The 20,157-nt window shown below is 42.5% G+C and overlaps 1 protein-coding gene across 4 annotated transcripts in view; it reads right to left on the bottom strand.

Moving 5' to 3' along the window:
* Positions 1-12,464: 12,464 nt before the first annotated feature.
* Positions 12,465-20,157, bottom strand: part of LOC115127966 (5'-AMP-activated protein kinase subunit gamma-1-like) — a 30,749-nt gene continuing 23,056 nt past the window's right edge. For all 4 annotated transcript variants that reach the window (XR_010462378.1, XM_065014939.1, XM_065014937.1 and 1 more), the window contains one exon: positions 12,465-13,912. Coding sequence is in view for 3 of the 4 variants with exons in the window: in XM_065014937.1 (XP_064871009.1) it covers positions 13,848-13,912 (65 nt within the window). In the remaining variant the exon portion in view is untranslated. The remainder of the gene's footprint in view (positions 13,913-20,157) is intronic.

Raw genomic sequence — 20,157 nt, 5'->3', positions numbered from 1 at the left:
AATTACATACCCAAATCTAACTGCCTGTTGCTCAGGAATTGAAGCAAGGATATGAATATTCTTGATACCATTTGAAAGGAAACACTCTTTTGTAGTTTGTGGAAACGTGAAATTCATGTAGGAGAATATAACACATTAAGATCTGTTAAAAGACAATACAAAACAGAAAAACATGCGTTTTCAATTTTTGTTAAAAACAAAATCTTCCCAGAATGTATTTCTGCCATAACAAAGGGGTTAAATACTTTAAACTTTTTATTTTATTTTAATTTGTAAAAATGTCAAAAAACAAGAATTCCATGTTGATGTTATGGGGTATTGTGTCCCAGCTAGTACACTTTTAGAAATGTTATCCATTGTATATTCAGGCTGTTACGACATTTTGAAAAAGTCAAAGGAGATGAATAGTTTTTTAAGCAACTGTACATCATTCAAGGCCCCCCCCCCCAAAAAAGGCATAGCACCAACCCTTTACTTCATTAGAAAACAGTAATTGGTGACAATTTTTATATCAGACCTAGACTGTCAAATCTCTTATTCCCTAACATGGGGACAAATGGGGAGCCAAAACACTCCCCAAAAAGAAGGAACCAAAATATAAGAAAAAATATTGCTTTTCTTTGCCTGTTGTTGCTCTGGTTCTGTAATAGTCACAGTTGAATGCAACTGTCTCAGAATCCCACAGGTCTGACCTTTCTAACAGTACTAACCAGGTATTTGTAAGAATTATAGTTTGAAATGTATTTCCTGAAGGTATTATAAAGAGCCACCAGAGGGAGCCAGAGTTTAACAAGTTTAAACTGATCTTTGTTGAGGATGCTTGGAGCCGTGATAGATTTCTGTTCGTTCATTATTTCCATGGATTACTATGGACTTTAGCAATCTCAGCAAAACCTAAAAATATAACATTGTGGTTTTGAGTGTGTGTGTGTGTGTGTGTGTGTGTGTCCCAGCTAGTACACAGTGTTCTGAGAACCATATGTTTCTAGGGCTTGGTGAGAGTGTGGTTGTTCTGTGGTTATTTTACATACAATCTTCCCACAATGTTCTGGGAATGGTGCAGGGTAGTTGCTTGTTTTAGGAACATTCTCAGCACATTTAAGGAACTTGTCAAAAAACACCTTATTTTTCTCCAACTGGTTTGACAAAGGGAATGTTCTCAAATAGTTCAAAAGAACATTTAAGAAACAACATGTTTTTCTGTGGGAAATTTCAGGACTTCAGTATAAAGTTTACTGCAGGTTCCCTCATCGTTCTATTTTTAAAAAGTCACGGTCTCAAATTGTTCTGAGAATGTTTTAAAAAAACGTTCCATTAAAACCCACAAGGAAACGTTAGTAAGGTTCAGAGAACATTCTAAGAATCTTATTTAAGAACCCACAAGGAAACGTTAGTAAGGTTCAGAGAACATTCTAAGAATCTTATTTAAAAACCCACAAGGAAACGTTAGTAAGGTTCAGAGAACATTCTAAGAATCTTATTTAAGAACCCACAAGGAAACGTTAGTAAGGTTCAGAGAACATTCTAAGAATCTTATTTAAGAACCCACAAGGAAACGTTAGTAAGGTTCAGAGAACATTCTAAGAATCTTATTTAAAAACCCACAAGGAAACGTTAGTAAGGTTCAGAGAACATTCTAAGAATCTTATTTAAAAACCCACAAGGAAACGTTAGTAAGGTTCAGAGAACATTCTAAGAATCTTATTTAAAAACCCACAAGGAAACGTTAGTAAGGTTCAGAGAACATTCTAAGAATCTTATTTAAAACCCACAAGGAAACGTTAGTAAGGTTCAGAGAACATTCTAAGAATCTTATTTAAGAACCCACAAGGAAACGTTAGTAAGGTTCAGAGAACATTCTAAGAATCTTATTTAAAAACATATTACATTCCGTTCTCAGCGTCAATCAAATTCCTGTCTGTCCCCCATCTTGTTAAGTGTGTTCAGGTGTGTTTGGCCGCGCCCACTGATTGGCCGCGCCCACTTATTGGCCACGCCCACCGATTGGCTGACTGACCTGATCTTTTTAAATGAGTGTTTGTTTCGTTTGAAATGGGGTCCGTTTGAATAAACGAAAACGAACAGCTTCGTATGCTAACGCCATCCTTGTGGCACAGTGGACTAAATATGCCTTGTCACAATAAAATAAATAAATGTTTTTCAATGATTCATGCCTCAGGAAATGAACTTCCATGTGTCCTGTCTGTGCTTGGAGTTCAAAACAGATCAACCAAAACAAGCTGTCAGAGTTATTAAATGTCTCATTGAAACATTCCGTGTAACCTTTAACCCTTTGTGCTTTGCTGGAAATGACAACGACATCCATTGTTCTATGGATCAGACTGACCCGCACAGTTTAAACACACTCAGGACAGACAAAGATTAAAATTAAAAACAGACTAAACTTTATTTTTGTCATGTCATACCTTTCACATAGAAGAAATGTCAAGAACATTTGATTTTAAAATGTCTATATTTAATAACTGAGTTAAACACATTTGCCTACTGTATATTGTACTGTACTGTATACTGAGCTACTGTATATTGTACTGTACTGTATACTGAGCTACTGTATATTGTACCGTACTGTATACTGACCTACTGTATATTGTACTGTACTGTATACTGAGCTACTGTATATTGTACTGTACTGTATACTGAGCTACTGTATATTGTACTGTACTGTATACTGAGCTCCTGTATATTGTACTGTACTGTATACTGAGCTACTGTATATTGTACTGTACTGTATACTGAGCTACTGTATATTGTACTGTACTGTATACTGAGCTACTGTATATTGTACTGTACTGTATACTGAGCTACTGTATACTGAGCTACTGTATACTGAGCTACTGTATATTGTACTGTACTGTATACTGAGCTACTGTATATTGTACTGTACTGTATACTGAGCTACTGTATATTGTACTGTACTGTATACTGAGCTACTGTATATTGTACTGTACTGTATACTGAGCTCCTGTATATTGTACTGTACTGTATACTGAGCTACTGTATATTGTACTGTACTGTATACTGAGCTCCTGTATATTGTACTGTACTGTATACTGAGCTACTGTATATTGTACTGTACTGTATACTGAGCTCCTGTATATTGTACTGTACTGTATACTGAGCTACTGTATATTGTACTGTACTGTATACTGAGCTACTGTATATTGTACTGTACTGTATACTGAGCTACTGTATATTGTACCGTACTGTATACTGAGCTACTGTATATTGTACTGTACTGTATACTGAGCTACTGTATATTGTACTGTACTGTATACTGAGCTACTGTATATTGTACTGTACTGTATACTGAGCTACTGTATATTGTACTGTACTGTATACTGAGCTACTGTATATTGTACTGTACTGTATACTGAGCTACTGTATATTGTACTGTACTGTATACTGAGCTACTGTATATTGTACTGTACTGTATACTGAGCTACTGTATATTGTACTGTACTGTATACTGAGCTACTGTATATTGTACTGTACTGTATACTGAGCTCCTGTATATTGTACTGTACTGTATACTGAGCTAATGTATATTTTCTGTATACTGAGCTCCTGTATATTGTACTGTACTGTATACTGAGCTACTGTATATTGTACTGTACTGTATACTGAGCTCCTGTATATTGTACTGTACTGTATACTGAGCTACTGTATATTGTACTGTACTGTATACTGAGCTACTGTATATTGTACTGTACTGTATACTGAGCTACTGTATATTGTACTGTATTGTATACTGAAATACTGCATATTGTCTGTATACTGAGCTACTGTATATTGTCGGTATACTGAGCTACTGTATATTGTACTGTACTGTATACTGAGCTACTGTATATTGTACTGTACTGTATACTGAGCTACTGTATATTGTACTGTACTGTATACTGAGCTAATGTATATTGTACGTGCAAAAAATTTGGGAAATTATAATATTTTCTATTAATACTTTTTGGGACTCTGTTCTGGATGTGGTGAGGAAAGAGAAGATTAATCTCTACTACAATGAGACAACCGGTGGGCCAACGTGCACAACATTTAACTTCGTAACATTAGCTAGCTGTCTAGTTGGACTATTTTACATTAATTCTTCGGCATTTGTGTCCCAACAGGAGGAAAATATGTTCCCAGAGAATCTGGAGTCAGACATGGATTCAGTTCACTCATGGATTCAGTTCACTCTGGACAGATAAAACAATGGTGGAAATCAGATGGGGAAGTACAGGCTATAGAGGTATAGGCTATAGATGTATAGGCTATAGACGTATAGGCTATAGAGGTACAGGCTATAGAGGTATAGGCTATAGAGGTACAGGCTATAGAGGTATAGGCTATAGAGATATAGGCTATAGAGGTATAGGCTATAGAGGTACATCTATAGAGGTATAGGCTATAGAGGTATAGGCTATAGAGGTATAGGCTATAGAGGTATAGGCTATAGAGGTACAGGCTATAGAGGTATAGGCTATAGAGGTATAGGCTATAGACGTATAGGCTATAGAGGTATAGGCTATAGAGGTATAGGCTATAGAGGTACAGGCTATAGAGGTACATCTATAGAGGTATAGGCTATAGAGGTACAGGCTATAGAGGTATAGGCTATAGAGGTATAGGCTATCCCAAGGTATAGGCTATATGGTACAGGCTATAGAGTACAGGCTATAGAGGTACAGGCTATTCAGTTACATCTAGGCTAAACAATGGTATAGGCTATAGGGTACAGGCTATAGAGGTACATCTATAGAGGTATAGGCTATAGAGGTATAGGCTATAGAGGTGCAGGCTATAGAGGTATAGGCTATAGAGGTACAGGCTATAGAGGTATAGGCTATAGGAATATAGGCTATAGACGTATAGGCTATAAGTAGATCTATAGAGGTACAGGCTATATACAGTTATAGGCTATAGATGTATAGGCTATAGAGGTACAGGCTATAGAGGTATAGGCTATAGAGGTATAGGCTATAGACGTATAGGCTATAGAGGTACAGGCTATAGAGGTACAGGCTATAGAGGTATAGGCTATAGAGGTACAGGCTATAGAGGTACAGGCTATAGAGGTATAGGCTATAGAGGTATAGGCTATAGAGGTACAGGCTATAGAGGTATAGGCTATAGAGGTATAGGCTATGGACGTATCAGGCTATAGAGGTACAGGCTATAGAGGTACAGGCTATAGAGGTACAGGCTTAGACGTATAGGCTTAAATGGTATAGGCTACTGGTCCTTTATAGGCTATAGAGGTAAAGGCTATAAAACGTACAGGCTACAGTAAGGACAGGCTATAAGAGGTATAGGCTATAAGTAGGTATAGGCTATATACAGTATGGAGGCTTAGAGGTATCAGGCTATGGATTCAGTTATCTGGCTATTAGAAGGTACAGGCTATTCAGGTATCTGGCTATAGAATCTATAGGCTATTCAGGTATCTGGAGGCATTAGAATCTAGAGCTACATGGATTCAGTATCTGGCTATTAGAATCTGGTATCAGGCTATAGATTCAGTTATCTGGCTATTAGAATCTGGTTCAGGCTATGGATTCAGCTTCACATATGGACACATCTAATCTTATTTGTCACAAGATTCAGTAATAAGACATTAGAATCTTTAGTTACATGGTCCTTTACCAACAATGCAGAGTTAAAGATGTAAAACCTACAGCAACTACAGTAAGGACCCAAGGAATAACCAGTGAATAACCAATAACAATAAGTAGACAATAACATGGCTATATACAGTTCACTCTGGACCATTAGAATCTGGAGTCAGACATGGATTCAGTTCACTCTGGACCATTAGAATCTGGAGTCAGACATGGATTCAGTTCACTCTGGACCATCAGAATCTGGAGTCAGACATGGATTCAGTTCACTCTGGACCATTAGAATCTGGAGTCAGACATGGATTCAGTTCACTCTGGACCATTAGAATCTGGAGTCAGACATGGATTCAGTTCACTCTGGACCATTAGAATCTGGAGTCAGGCATGGATTCAGTTCACTCTGGACCATTAGAATCTGGAGTCAGACATGGATTCAGTTCACTCTGGACCATTAGAATCTGGAGTCAGACATGGATTCAGTTCACTCTGGACTATTAGAATCAGGTTCTGTTGTCCAGTTCTATCAACAGGGTTCTGTTGTCCAGTTCTATCTATAGGGTTCTGTTGTCCAGTTCTATCAATAGGGTTCTGTTGTCCAGTTCTATCAACAGGGTTCTGTTGTCCAGTTCTATCAATAGGGTTCTGTTGTCCAGTTCTATCAACAGGGTTCTGTTGTCCAGTTCTATCAACAGGGTTCAGTTGTCCAGTTCTATCAGGTTCTGTTGTCCAGTTCTATCAACAGGGTTCTGTTGTCCAGTTCTATCAACAGGGTTCTGTTGTCCAGTTCTATCTATAGGGTTCTGTTGTCCAGTTCTATCAACAGGGTTCTGTTGTCCAGTTCTATCTATAGGGTTATTTTGTCCAGTTCTATCAACAGGGTTCTGTTGTCCAGTTCTATCAACAGGGTTCTGTTGTCCAGTTCTATCAGTTTCTGTTGTCCAGTTCTATCCATAGGGTTCTGTTGTCCAGTTCTATCAACAGGGTTCTGTTGTCCAGTTCTATCAATAGGGTTCTGTTGTCCAGTTCTATCAACAGGGTTCTGTTGTCCAGTTCTATCAATAGGGTTCTGTTGTCCAGTTCTATCAACAGGGTTCTGTTGTCCAGTTCTATCAACAGGGTTCAGTTGTCCAGTTCTATCAGGTTCTGTTGTCCAGTTCTATCAACAGGGTTCTGTTGTCCAGTTCTATCAACAGGGTTCTGTTGTCCAGTTCTATCTATAGGGTTCTGTTGTCCAGTTCTATCAACAGGGTTCTGTTGTCCAGTTCTATCTATAGGGTTATTTTGTCCAGTTCTATCAACAGGGTTCTGTTGTCCAGTTCTATCAACAGGGTTCTGTTGTCCAGTTCTATCTATAGGGTTATTTTGTCCAGTTCTATCAACAGGGTTCTGTTGTCCAGTTCTATCAACAGGGTTCTGTTGTCCAGTTCTATCAGTTTCTGTTGTCCAGTTCTATCCATAGGGTTCTGTTGTCCAGTTCTATCAACAGGGTTCTGTTGTCCAGTTCTATCAACAGGGTTCTGTTGTCCAGTTCTATCAACAGGGTTCTGTTGTCCAGTTCTATCAATAGGGTTCAGTTGTCCAGTTCTAATTCTTGGTTCTGTTTAACACCACCTGTTTTTCTGTGATATTCTGTCCATATGAATGTTGCATTTGGTGTGTTTACCAAAACACACGGTCTCAGCCTAATGCTTGGTGTGTTTACCAAAACACACGGTCTCAGCCTAATGCTTGGTGTGTTTACCAAAACACACAGTCTCAGCCTAATGCTTGGTGTGTTTACCAAAACACACGGTCTCAGCCTAATGCTTGGTGTGTTTACCAAAACACACGGTCTCAGCCTAATGCTTGGTGTGTTTACCAAAACACACAGTCTCAGCCTAATGCTTGGTGTGTTTACCAAAACACACGGTCTCAGCCTAATGCTTGGTGTGTTTACCAAAACACACGGTCTCAGCCTAATGCTTGGTTGTGTTTACCAAAACACACAGTCTCAGCGTAATGCTTGGTGTGTTTACCAAAACACACAGTCTCAGCCTAATGCTTGGTGTGTTTACCAAAACACACGGTCTCAGCCTAATGCTTGGTGTGTTTACCAAAACACACGGTCTCAGCCTAATGCTTGGTGTGTTTACCAAAACACACAGTCTCAGCCTAATGCTTGGTGTGTTTACCAAAACACACGGTCTCAGCCTAATGCTTGGTGTGTTTACCAAAACACACAGTCTCAGCCTAATGCTTGGTGTGTTTACCAAAACACACGGTCTCAGCCTAATGCTTGGTGTGTTTACCAAAACACGGTCTCAACCTAATGCTTGGTGTGTTTACCAAAACACACAGTCTCAGCCTAATGCTTGGTGTGTTTACCAAAACACACGGTCTCAGCCTAATGCTTGGTGTGTTTACCAAAACACACGGTCTCAGCCTAATGCTTGGTTGTGTTTACCAAAACACACGGTCTCAGCCTAATGCTTGGTGTGTTTACCAAAACACACAGTCTCAGCCTAATGCTTGGTGTGTTTACCAAAACACACGGTCTCAGCCTAATGCTTGGTGTGTTTACCAAAACACACGGTCTCAGCCTAATGCTTGGTGTGTTTACCAAAACACACAGTCTCAGCGTAATGCTTGGTGTGTTTACCAAAACACACGGTCTCAGCCTAATGCTTGGTGTGTTTACCAAAACACACGGTCTCAGCCTAATGCTTGGTGTGTTTACGAAAACACACGGTTTCAGCCTAATGCTTGGTGTGTTTACCAAAACACACGGTCTCAGCCTAATGCTTGGTGTGTTTACCAAAACACACAGTCTCAGCCTAATGCTATGTGTGTTTACCAAAACACACGGTCTCAGCCTAATGCTTGGTGTGTTTACCAAAACACACGGTCTCAGCCTAATGCTTGGTGTGTTTACCAAAACACACGGTCTCAGCCTAATGCTTGGTGTGTTTACCAAAACACACAGTCTCAGCCTAATGCTTGGTGTGTTTACCAAAACACACGGTCTCAGCCTAATGCTTGGTGTGTTTACCAAAACACACAGTCTCAGCCTAATGCTTGGTGTGTTTACCAAAACACACGGTCTCAGCCTAATGCTTGGTGTGTTTTACATTTATTGGATATTTCAAACTTTTTTAACAAATCAAAAACTGAAAAATTGGGTGTGCAAAATGATTCAGCCCCCTTAAGTTAATACTTTGTAGTGCCAACTTTTGCTGCGATTACAGCTGTAAGTCGCTTGGGGTATGTCTCTATCAGTTTTGCACATCGAGAGACTGACATTTTTTCCCATTCCTCCTTGCAAAACAGCTCGAGCTCAGTGAGGTTGGATGGAGAGCATTTGTGAACAGCAGTTTTCAGTTCTTTCCACAGATTCTCAATTGGATTCAGGTCTGGACTTTGACTTGGCCATTCTAACACCTGGATATGTTTATTTTTGAACCATTCCATTGTAGATTTTGCTTTATGTTTTGGATCATTGTCTTGTTGGAAGACAAATCTCCATCCCAGTCTCAGGTCTTTTGCAGACTCCATCAGGTTTTCTTCCAGAATGGTCCTGTATTTGGCTCCATCCATCTTTCCATCAATGTTAACCATCTTCCCTGTCCCTGCTGAAGAAAAGCAGGCCCAAACCATGATGCTGCCACCACCATGTTTGACAGTGGGGATGGTGTGTTCAGAGTGATGAGCTGTGTTGCTTTTACGTCAAACATAACGTTTTGCATTGTTGCCAAAAAGTTCAATTTTGGTTTCATCTGACCAGAGCACCTTCTTCCACATGTTTGGTGTGTCTCCCAGGTGGCTTGTGGCAAACTTTAAACAACACTGTTTATGTGCCTTTTCGGCTGACTGGTTTACAATGGATATGACTGCAACTGTGTAATTGAATATTGCATAAAGAACAAATAGTATGTAAGGCAGAAACAAATATAATACTAATGATATATATATAATACTAATGATATATATAATACTAATGATATATATAATACTAATGATATATATAATACTAATGATATATATAATACTAATGATATATATAATACTAATGATATATATAATACTAATGATATATATAATACTAATGATATATATAATACTAATGATATATATATATAATACTAATGATATATATAATACTAATGATATATATAATACTAATGATATATATAATACTAATGATATATATATATAATAAACTGCAAACGATTTGTACACTTTACGTTCCTGAGGTAGAGAGAGACTCAACACCACTACAATATTAAACGGTTCAATTGTTATGAATATTGCTATGACAATCCAATTGTAAGGCAATTTTAATTTCAATTTAGTTACATGTTTAATGTTTGTCTGAAAATACTTTACATTGATCCAAGTATTACACTTTTTAAAAAGTTTACATTTCAAGACTGTTATGAGGCACAGACAGTAGTATCCAGGTCAGGGGGTAGGTAGGGTCAGGGGGTAGGCAGGGTCAGGGGGTAGGCAGGGTCAGGGGTTAGGCAGGGTCAGGGGGTAGGCAGGGTCAGGGGGTAGGTAGGGTCAGGGGGTAGGCAGGGTCAGGGGTAGGTAGGGTTAGGGGTAGGCAGGGTCAGGGGGTAGGCAGGGTCAGGGGGTAGGTAGGGTCAGGGGGTAGGCAGGGTAGGCAGGGTCAGGGGGTAGGCAGGGTCAGGGGGTAGGTAGGGTCAGGGGGTAGGCAGGGTCAGGGGTAGGTAGGGTTAGGGGGTAGGCAGGGTCAGGGGTAGGCAGGGTCAGGGGGTTAGGCAGGGTCAGGGGTAGGTAGGGTCAGGGGGTAGGCAGGGTCAGGGGTTAGGCAGGGTCATGGGGTAGGTAGGGTCAGGGTTTAGGCAGAGTCAGGGGGTAGGCAGGGTCAGGGGTTAGGCAGGGTCAGGGGGTAGGTAGGGTCAGGGGGTAGGTAGGGTCAGGGTTTAGACAGAGTCAGGGGGTAGGTAGGGTCAGGGGGTAGGCAGGGTCAGGGGGTAGGCAGGGTCAGGGGGTAGACAGGATAAAGAGGGGTATATATCTGTGCAGCAGGCGAGGCCAGGGTCAGGGTGTAGGTAAGGTCATAGGTGAGGCTCCTTCTTCATCAGGAGACTCCTGTCCTGGCAGCCTCAAGTCCTGACAGACTGCTGTCCTTCCTGGCAGACTGCTGTCCGTCCTGGCAGACTGCTGTCCTTCCTGGCAGACTGCTGTCCTTCCTGGCAGACTCCCTCCCACTCACCCCCCTAACACCTTTCTGTTTCTACTGTTCCCAAAGAAAATGTTCTTCCCACTAAGGTTGAAAATATTTGGTATCAGGTCCTCAAAAAAATGTATCCAGCTGGATCATTGAGAGCATCTTGACTGACGGCATCACTGCTTGGTACGGTAAGTGCACCACCGTCGACCCCATTGCGCTACAGATGGTGGTGCGGACAGCCCAGTACAGTGTTGGGGTCGAGTTCCTTTCCATTCAGTACCTCCATATCAAAACGGTGGGAAAGGAAGACCTGGAAATATGTCTAAGACTCAAGCAACTGTTCTCTCTGCTACCGAATGGCAAGAGGTACCGGAGCGCCAAGTCTGATACCAACAGGCTCCTGAACACCTTCTAACCCCAAGCCATCAGACTGCTGAACAGCTTCTACCCCCAAGCCACCAGACTGCTGAACAGCTTCTACCCCCAAGACACCAGACTGCTGAACAGCTTCTAACCCCAAGACACCAGACTGCTGAACAGCTTCTACCCCCAAGCCATCAGACTGCTGAACAGCTTCTACCCCCAAGCCATCAGACTGCTGAACAGTTTCTATCCCCAAGCCATCAGACTGCTGAACAGTTTCTACCCCCAAGCCACCAGACTGCTGAACAGCTTCTACCCCCAAGCCACCAGACTGCTGAACAGCTTCTACCCCCAAGCCATCAGACTGCTGAACAGCTTCTACCCCCAAGCCATCAGACTGCTGAACAGCTTCTACCCCCAAGACACCAGACTGCTGAACAGCTTCTACCCCCAAGCCATCAGACTGCTGAACAGCTTCTAATCCCAAGCCATCAGACTGCTGAACAGCTTCTACCCCCAAGCCATCAGACTGCTGAACAACTTCTATCCCCAAGCCATCAGACTGCTGAACAGCTTCTACCCCCAAGCCATCAGACTGCTGAACAACTTCTACCCCCAAGCCATCAGACTGCTGAACAGCTTCTACCCCCAAGCCATCAGACTGCTGAACAGCTTCTATCCCCAAGCCATCAGACTGCTGAACATCTTCTAACCCCCCAAGCCATCAGACTGCTGAACATCTAACAAATATACCTACATGGCCTATCTGCATTGACCCTTTAATTTAATTTTTGCGGTGACTCTATGCACTCAAAAGGACTCGACACACTCACACTGAGACTCCAACACACATTTGCTCACAAACACATTCCTACTGACTCTACACATATGCACGCATACACACTACTGTAGAATCATCATATACGCTGCTGCTACTCCTGATATCTAGTCTCCTTACTCCTATACATATGTACCTCCATCACTCCAGTATCCCTGTACATTGTTAATATGGTACTGACCCTGTATATAGTCACCTTCCCCCTATACATATCTACCTCCATCACTCCAGTATCCCTGTACATTGTTAATTTGGTACTGTACCTATTAATTAAAGATGACATAATATTTATGGACAAGAAGAACATTATTTAAAGATACATAATATTTACAGTAGTGGTCAAATGTTTGGACACACCTACTCATTCAAGTTATGGTATACAGAAGATGGCCTTATTTGCTAATAGACCAAGTTCGTATTATGGCAAGAACAGCTCAAATAAGCAAAGAGAAACGACAGTCCATCATTACTTTAAGACATGAAGGTCAGTCAATACACAACATTTCAAGAACTTTGAAAGTTTCTTCAAGTGCAGTCGCAAAAATCATCAAGCGCTACGATGAAACTGGCTCTCATGAGGACCCAGCCTCAGGGATGGAAGACCCAGAGTTACCTCTGCTGCAGAGGATACGTTCATTAGAGTTACCAGCCTCAGATTGGAGCCCAAATCAATGCTTCACAGAGTTCAAGTAACAGACGCATCTCAACATCAACTGTTCAGAGGAGACTGCATGACCGCGGCCTTCATGGTCAAATTGCTGCAAAGAAACCACTACTAAAGGACACGAATAAGAAAAATATACTTTTTTTGGGCCAAGAAACATGAGGAATGGACATTGGAACGGTGGAAATTTGCCTTTTGGTCTGATGAGTTCAAATTTAAGATTTTTGGTTCCAACCGTCTTTTTGAGTAGGTGAACGGATGATCTCCGCATGTGTGGTTCCCACCGTGAAGCATGGAGGAGGAGGTGTGATGGTGCTTTGCTGGTGACACTGTCAGTGATTTATTTAGAATTCAAGGCACACTTAACCAGCATGGTTACCACAGCATTCTGCAGCAATACACCATCCCATCTGGTTTGTGCTTAGTGGAACTATCATTTGTTTTTCAACAGGACAATGACCCAACACACCTCCAGGCTGTGTAAAGGCTATTTGACCAAGAAGGAGAGTGATGGAGTGCTGCAGCAGATGACCTGGCCTCCACAATCACCCGACCTCAACCAAATTGAGATAGTTTGGGATGAGTTTGATCGCAGAGTGAAGGAAAAGCAGCCAACAAGCGCTCAACATAAGTGGGAACTCCTTCAAGACTGTTGAAAAGGCATTCCAGGTGAAACTGGTTGAGAGAATGCCAAGACTATGCAAAGCTGTCATCAAGGCAAAGGGTGGCTACTTTGAAGAATCTCAAAATATTAAATATATTTAGATTTGTTTAACACTGTTTTTGGTCACTTCATGATTCCATGTGTTATTTCATAGTTGTTGATGTCTTCACTGTTATTCTACAATGTAGCAAATAGTACAAAATAAAGAAAACCCTGGAATGAGTAGGTGTGTCAAAGCTATTGACTGGTACTGTATATATATATATATATGTATATATATGTAAATAAATAATAGTTTTGAACGGGATAGGAGAGATTTTATCAAATGTACATTAATGTATACAAAAATGTATACAAACAAGTACTAAACAAACACAAGAATATAAAAATATGAAAGTATTGGTGTATTATTAGTATTCCTGCAGAAAATAATAAACCTTTTAAAAAGCATTTTAAAGTTACCGAGCACAATCTAAAAATATTTACAGAGTTTCTGTCTTCATTCATTATTAGTGTCCCAATTTGTGTCCCAATTTGTCTTCAGTGGTCAGAGATTGAGCTCTTCGGGAAATCTCTGTAAAAAAAAAAGAACCAGATCAACAAATCATTATTTTTGACAGAGACTTTACAAAAATCAATCACGTCTGTGTTCACCTCCAATATGAAAGATGTGCTGTCTTAATTAAATGGTTTCATTTTTGTCCTCGTTTCATTTTATGCAGTTCGGCAGCTCAGAAACATCAAAGACAAAGATGGTGTTTTCCTGATCAAAACAAACGCTGTGCAAACAAGAAGAAATGGGTCAAGCAGACTGCAGTCACCTCTTACCTCTCACACAGAACTGACTGACAACAGCTTCCCTCTCACACAGAGCTGACTGACAACAGCCTCCCTCTCACACAGAGCTGACTGACTACAGCCTCCCTCTCACACAGAGCTGACTGACTACAGCCTCCCTCTCACACAGAGCTGACTGACTACAGCCCCCCTCTCACACAGAACTGACTGACTACAGCCTCCCTCTCACACAGAGCTGACTGACTACAGCCCCCCTCTCACACAGAACTGACTGACTACAGCCTCCCTCTCACACAGAGCTGACTGACTACAGCCTCCCTCTCACACAGAGCTGAAAGACTACAGCCTCCCTCTCACACAGAACTGACTGACTACAGCCTCCCTCTCACACAGAGCTGACTGACTACAGCCTCCCTCTCACACAGAACTGACTGACTACAGCCTCCCTCTCACACAGAACTGACTGACTACAGCCTCCCTCTCACACAGAACTGACTGACTACAGCCTCCCTCTCACACAGAACTGACTGACAACAGCCCCCCTCTCACACAGAACTGACTGACTACGGCCTCCCTCTCACACAGAGCTGACTGACTACAGCCTCTCTCTCACACAGAACTGACTGACAACAGCCTCCCTCTCACACAGAACTGACTGACTACAGCCTCCCTCTCACACAGAGCTGACTGACTACAGCCTCCCTCTCACACAGAGCTGACTGACAACAGCCTCCCTCTCACACAGAGCTGACTGACAACAGCCTCCCTCTCACACAGAACTGACTGACTACAGCCTCCCTCTCACACAGAGCTGATTGACAACAGCCTCCCTCTCACACAGAGCTGACTGACAACAGCCTCCCTCCCACACAGAGCTGACTGACAACAGCCCCCCTCTCACACAGAGCTGACTGACTACAGCCTCCCTCTCACACAGAACTGACTGACTACAGCCTCCCTCTCACACAGAGCTGACTGACTACAGCCTCCCTCTCACACAGAACTGACTGACAACAGCCTCCCTCTCACACAGAACTGACTGACTACAGCCTCCCTCTCACACAGAGCTGACTGACAACAGCCTCCCTCTCACACAGAGGCTGCCAATTCGCACCCAATTCCATACATAGTGCACTACTTTTGACCAGGGCCCATATTTGGTCAAAAGTAGTGAAATATAGGGAATATGGTCCAATGTAAGTGCACTACATAGGGAATAGGGTGCCATTTGGGATGCAGACCATTCAGAGATAAAATACCATGTTGACTCTACAGAGGTTATTCACAGACACAGAGACAGATCTCTGGTCTCGAGGTCGACCGATTAAATCGGCGTGGCCGATTTGAAGTTTCCATAACAATCGGTAATCGGCATGATGGCATTGTGTTCCACGGGGAGACTGCGTGGCAGGCTGACCACCTGTTACGCAAGTGCAGCAAGGAGCCAAGGTAAGGTGCTAGATAGCATTAAACTTATCTTATAAAATTCCAATCAATCTTCACATAATCACTAGTTAACTACACATGGTTGATGATATTACGAGGTTAACTAGCTTGTCCTGCGTTGCATATAAGCAATGTGGTGCCTGTTAATTTATCATCGAATCACAGCCTACTACGCCACACGGGGGATCATTTAACAAAAACACATTCACGGAAAAAAGCACAATCGTTGCACGAAATGATAGTTTCCAGATTTTTCCATATTAATGACCAAAGGCTCGTATTTCTGTGTTTATTATATTATAATTAAGTCTCTGATTTGATATTTGATAGAGCAGTCTGACTGAGTGGTGGTAGGCAGCAGGCTCGTAAGCATTCATTTAAACTTTCCTGTGTTTTGCCAGCAGCTCTTCGCTGTGCTTGAAACACCGCTCTGTTTATGACTTCAAGCCTATCAACTCCTGAGAGGCAAAACTAAAGTGCCTATTAGAACATCCAATAGTCAAAGGTATTTGAAATTACAAATGGTATAGAGAGAAATAGTCAACAACCTAAAACTTCTTAACTGGGAATATTGAAGACACATGTTAAAAGTTTCCAAGATGGCATAGCAGTTCAGACGTCTTTTGTCCTCGTCTTGTCGTGTCGTGTATATATATATATATTTACAACTTTTTTTTCACATACATTTTATTTTTATTTTCCATCAACTCATCTTCAATACACTCTCCTGCAACCTGCCTCACCAATTGATATGTATAAATACGTATTATTTACCTCAAATCTGCAATCAAATCTGCAATCCTCCAAGAAGCTAGCCAGAAACTCCAAGAAGCTAGCCAGAAGCTAATCAGAAGCTAGTTAGCTTCTTTACTGGCAACTCGTTCGTATTCAGCTAACCACGGTTTGTGGTCATTAGCTATCCTTTAACTCGAAAATCTATCGCCAGTTTTGTACGGCGCGGCTCGGAACGGAACATACCGGACCGATTTTTTTTCTCTCCATGTCCCTGGATTTCAACTGCTCTCTGGACATTCACTCCCGGATCTCACAGCTAGCTGGCTGCTATCCGTGTGTCTATCTGCTTTCGTCGATTCGGAGCAAACATCAATTACTCCGAGCTAGCGAGCTCCGTCAATCACTCCTGGGCTGCAGTCACCTATCCGGACCCGTTTTACTGCCTACGGAGCCCCTCCGGGCCTTCACAACTGGACTGCCGACGTTATCTACCCGAAGGAGATCCGGCTGGCTCCTCCGTCGCGACGTTACCTGAATGCCCATCTGCGGCCTGCTAACCGTTAGCTGTCTTACCGGATGCTCTCAGAATAGACAATCGGACAATTTATTTATTTTTATTATTAACATGTTTCTTCTTGGGCCTCTATAACTATATCTATTGTTTTTATTTTTTTGTTGTTGTGTGATTTGGACTAATCCCCTCTACAACACGGAACTCCACTAATCTACTGACGGAACGCAACAGGTGGCTAACAACAGACCTCCATCCTATGCTAGCTTGCTACCGATGTCCTGGCTAGCTGTCTAAATCGCCGTGACCCCCAAACCAACCTCTCCACTCCCTGGACCCTTTTGATCACTCGACTAAGGATGCCTCTCCTTAATGTCAATATGTCTTGTCAATTGCTGTTCTGGTTAGTGTTTATTGGCTTATTTCACTGTAGAGCCTCTAGTCCTGCTCACTATACCTTATCCAACTTATTAGTTCCACCACCCACACATGCAATGACATCTCCTGGTTTCAATGATGTTTCTAGAGACAATATCTCTCTCTTCATCACTCAATACCTAGGTTTACCTCCACTGTACTCACATCCTACCATACCTTTGTCTGTACATTATACCTTGATGCTATTTTATCGCCCCCAGAAACCTCCTTTTACTCTCTGTTCCAGGCGTTCTAGACGACCAATTCTTATTGCTTTTAGCCGTACCCTTATTCTTCTCCTCCTATGTTCCTCTGGCGATGTAGAGGTGAATCCAGGCCCTGCAGTGCCTAGCTCCCTCCTATTCCCCAGGCGCTCTCTTTTGATGACTTCTGTAACCGTAATAGCCTTGGTTTCATGCATGTTAACATTAGAAGCCTCCTCCCTAAGTTTGTTCTTTTCACTGCTTTAGCACACTCTGCCAACCCGGATGTTCTAGCTGTGTCTGAATCCTGGCTTAGGAAGACCACCAAAAATTCAGAAATTTTAATTCCAAACTACAACATTTTCAGACAAGATAGAACTGCTAAAGGGGCGGTGTTGCAATCTACTGCAAAGATAGCCTGCAGAGTTCTGTCCTACTATCCAGGTCTGTACCCAAACAATTTGAACTTCTACTTTTAAAAATCCACCTCTCTAAAAACAAGTCTCTCACCGTTGCCGCCTGCTATAGACCACCCTCTGCTCCCAGCTGTGCTCTGGACACCATATGTGAACTGATTGCCCCCATCTATCTTCAGAGCTCGTGCTGCTAGGCGACCTAAACTGGAACATGCTTAACACCCCAGCCATCCTACAATCTAAACTTGATGCCCTCAATCTCACACAAATTATCAATGAACCTACCAGGTACCCCCAAAGCCTTAAACACGGGCACCCTCATAGATATCATCCTAACCAACTTCCCCTCTAAATACACCTCTGCTGTCTTCAACCAAGATCTCAGCGATCACTGCCTCATTGCCTGCATCCGTAATGGGTCAGCGGTCAAAGCGACCTCCACTCATCACTGTAAACGCTCCCTGAAACACTTCAGCGAGCAGGCCTTTCTAATCGACCTGGCCGGGGTGTCCTGGAAGGATATTGATCTCATCCCGTCAGTAGAGGATGCCTGGATATTTTTAAAAATGCCTTCCTAACAATGTTAAATAAACATGCCCCATTCAAGAAAATTAGAACCAGGAACAGATATAGCCCTTGGTTCTCCCCAGACCTGACTGCCCTTAACCAACACAAAAACATCCTATGGCGTTCTGCATTAGCATCGAACAGCCCCGTGATATGCAGCTGTTCAGGGAAGCTAGAAACCGTTATACACAGGCAGTTAGAAAAGCCAAGGCTAGCTTTTCAAGCAGAAATTTGCTTCCTGCAACACTAACTCTAAAAAGTTCTGGGACACTGTAAAGTCCATGGAGAATAAGAACACCTCCTCCCAGCTGCCCACTGCACTGAAGATAGGAAACACTGTCACCACTGATAAATCCACCATAATTGAGAATTTCAATAAGCATTTTTCTACGGCTGGCCATGCTTTCCACATGGCAACTCCTACCCCGGTCAACAGCACTGCACCCCCAACAGCAACTCGCCCAAGCCTTCCCCATTTCTCCTTCTCCCAAATCCATTCAGCTGAAGTTCTGAAAGAGCTGAAAAATCTGGACCCCTACAAATCAGCCGGGCTAGACAATCTGGACCCTTTCTTTCTAAAATTATCTGAGAAATTGTTGCCACCCCTATTACTAGCCTGTTCAACCTCTCTTTCGTGTCATCTGAGATTCCCAAAGATTGGAAAGCAGCTGCGGTCATCCCCCTCTTCAAAGGGGGGACACTCTTGACCCAAACTGCTACAGACCTATATCTATCCTACCATGCCTTTCTAAGGTCTTGAAAGCCAAGTCAACAAACAGATTACCGACCATTTGAATCTCACCATACCTTCTCTGCTATGCAATCTGGTTTCAGAGCTGGTCATGGGTGCACCTCAGCCACGCTCAAGGTCCTAAACGATATCTTAACCGCCATCGATAAGAAACATTACTGTGCAGCCGTATTCATTGATCTGGCCAAGGCTTTCGACTCTGTCAACCACCACATCCTTATCGGCAGACTCGACAGCCTTGGTTTCTCAAATGATTGCCTCGCCTGGTTCACCAACTACTTCTCTGATAGAGTTCAGTGTGTCAAATCGGAGGGTCTGCTGTCCGGACCTCTGGCAGTCTCTATGGGGGTGCCACAGGGTTCAATTCTTGGACCGACTCTCTTCTCTGTATACATCAATGAGGTCGCTCTTGCTGCTGGTGAGTCTCTGATCCACCTCTCGCAGACGACACCATTCTGTATACTTCCGGCCCTTCTTTGGACACTGTGTTAACAACCCTCCAGGCAAGCTTCAATGCCATACAACTCTCCTTCCGTGGCCTCCAATTGCTCTTAAATACAAGTAAAACTAAATGCATGCTCTTCAACCGATCGCTACCTGCACCTACCCGCCTGTCCAACATCACTACTCTGGACGGCTCTGACTTAGAATACGTGGACAACTACAAATACTTAGGTGTCTGGTTAGACTGTAAACTCTCCTTCCAGACCCATATCAAACATCTCCAATCCAAAGTTAAATCTAGAATTGGCTTCCTATTTCGCAACAAAGCATCCTTCACTCATGCTGCCAAACATACCCTTGTAAAATTGACCATCCTACCAATCCTCGACTTTGGCGATGTCATTTACAAAATAGCCTCCAATACCCTACTCAACAAATTGGATGCAGTCTATCACAGTGCTATCCGTTTTGTCACCAAAGCCCCATATACTACCCACCATTGCGACCTGTACGCTCTCGTTGGCTGGCCCT

Source organism: Oncorhynchus nerka, unplaced genomic scaffold (genome assembly GCF_034236695.1).
Source record: "Oncorhynchus nerka isolate Pitt River unplaced genomic scaffold, Oner_Uvic_2.0 unplaced_scaffold_1901, whole genome shotgun sequence".
Lineage (NCBI taxonomy): Eukaryota > Metazoa > Chordata > Actinopteri > Salmoniformes > Salmonidae > Oncorhynchus > Oncorhynchus nerka.
Note: the sequence above shows the minus strand (reverse complement) of the source record. Positions and strands in the feature narration are given on the sequence as shown.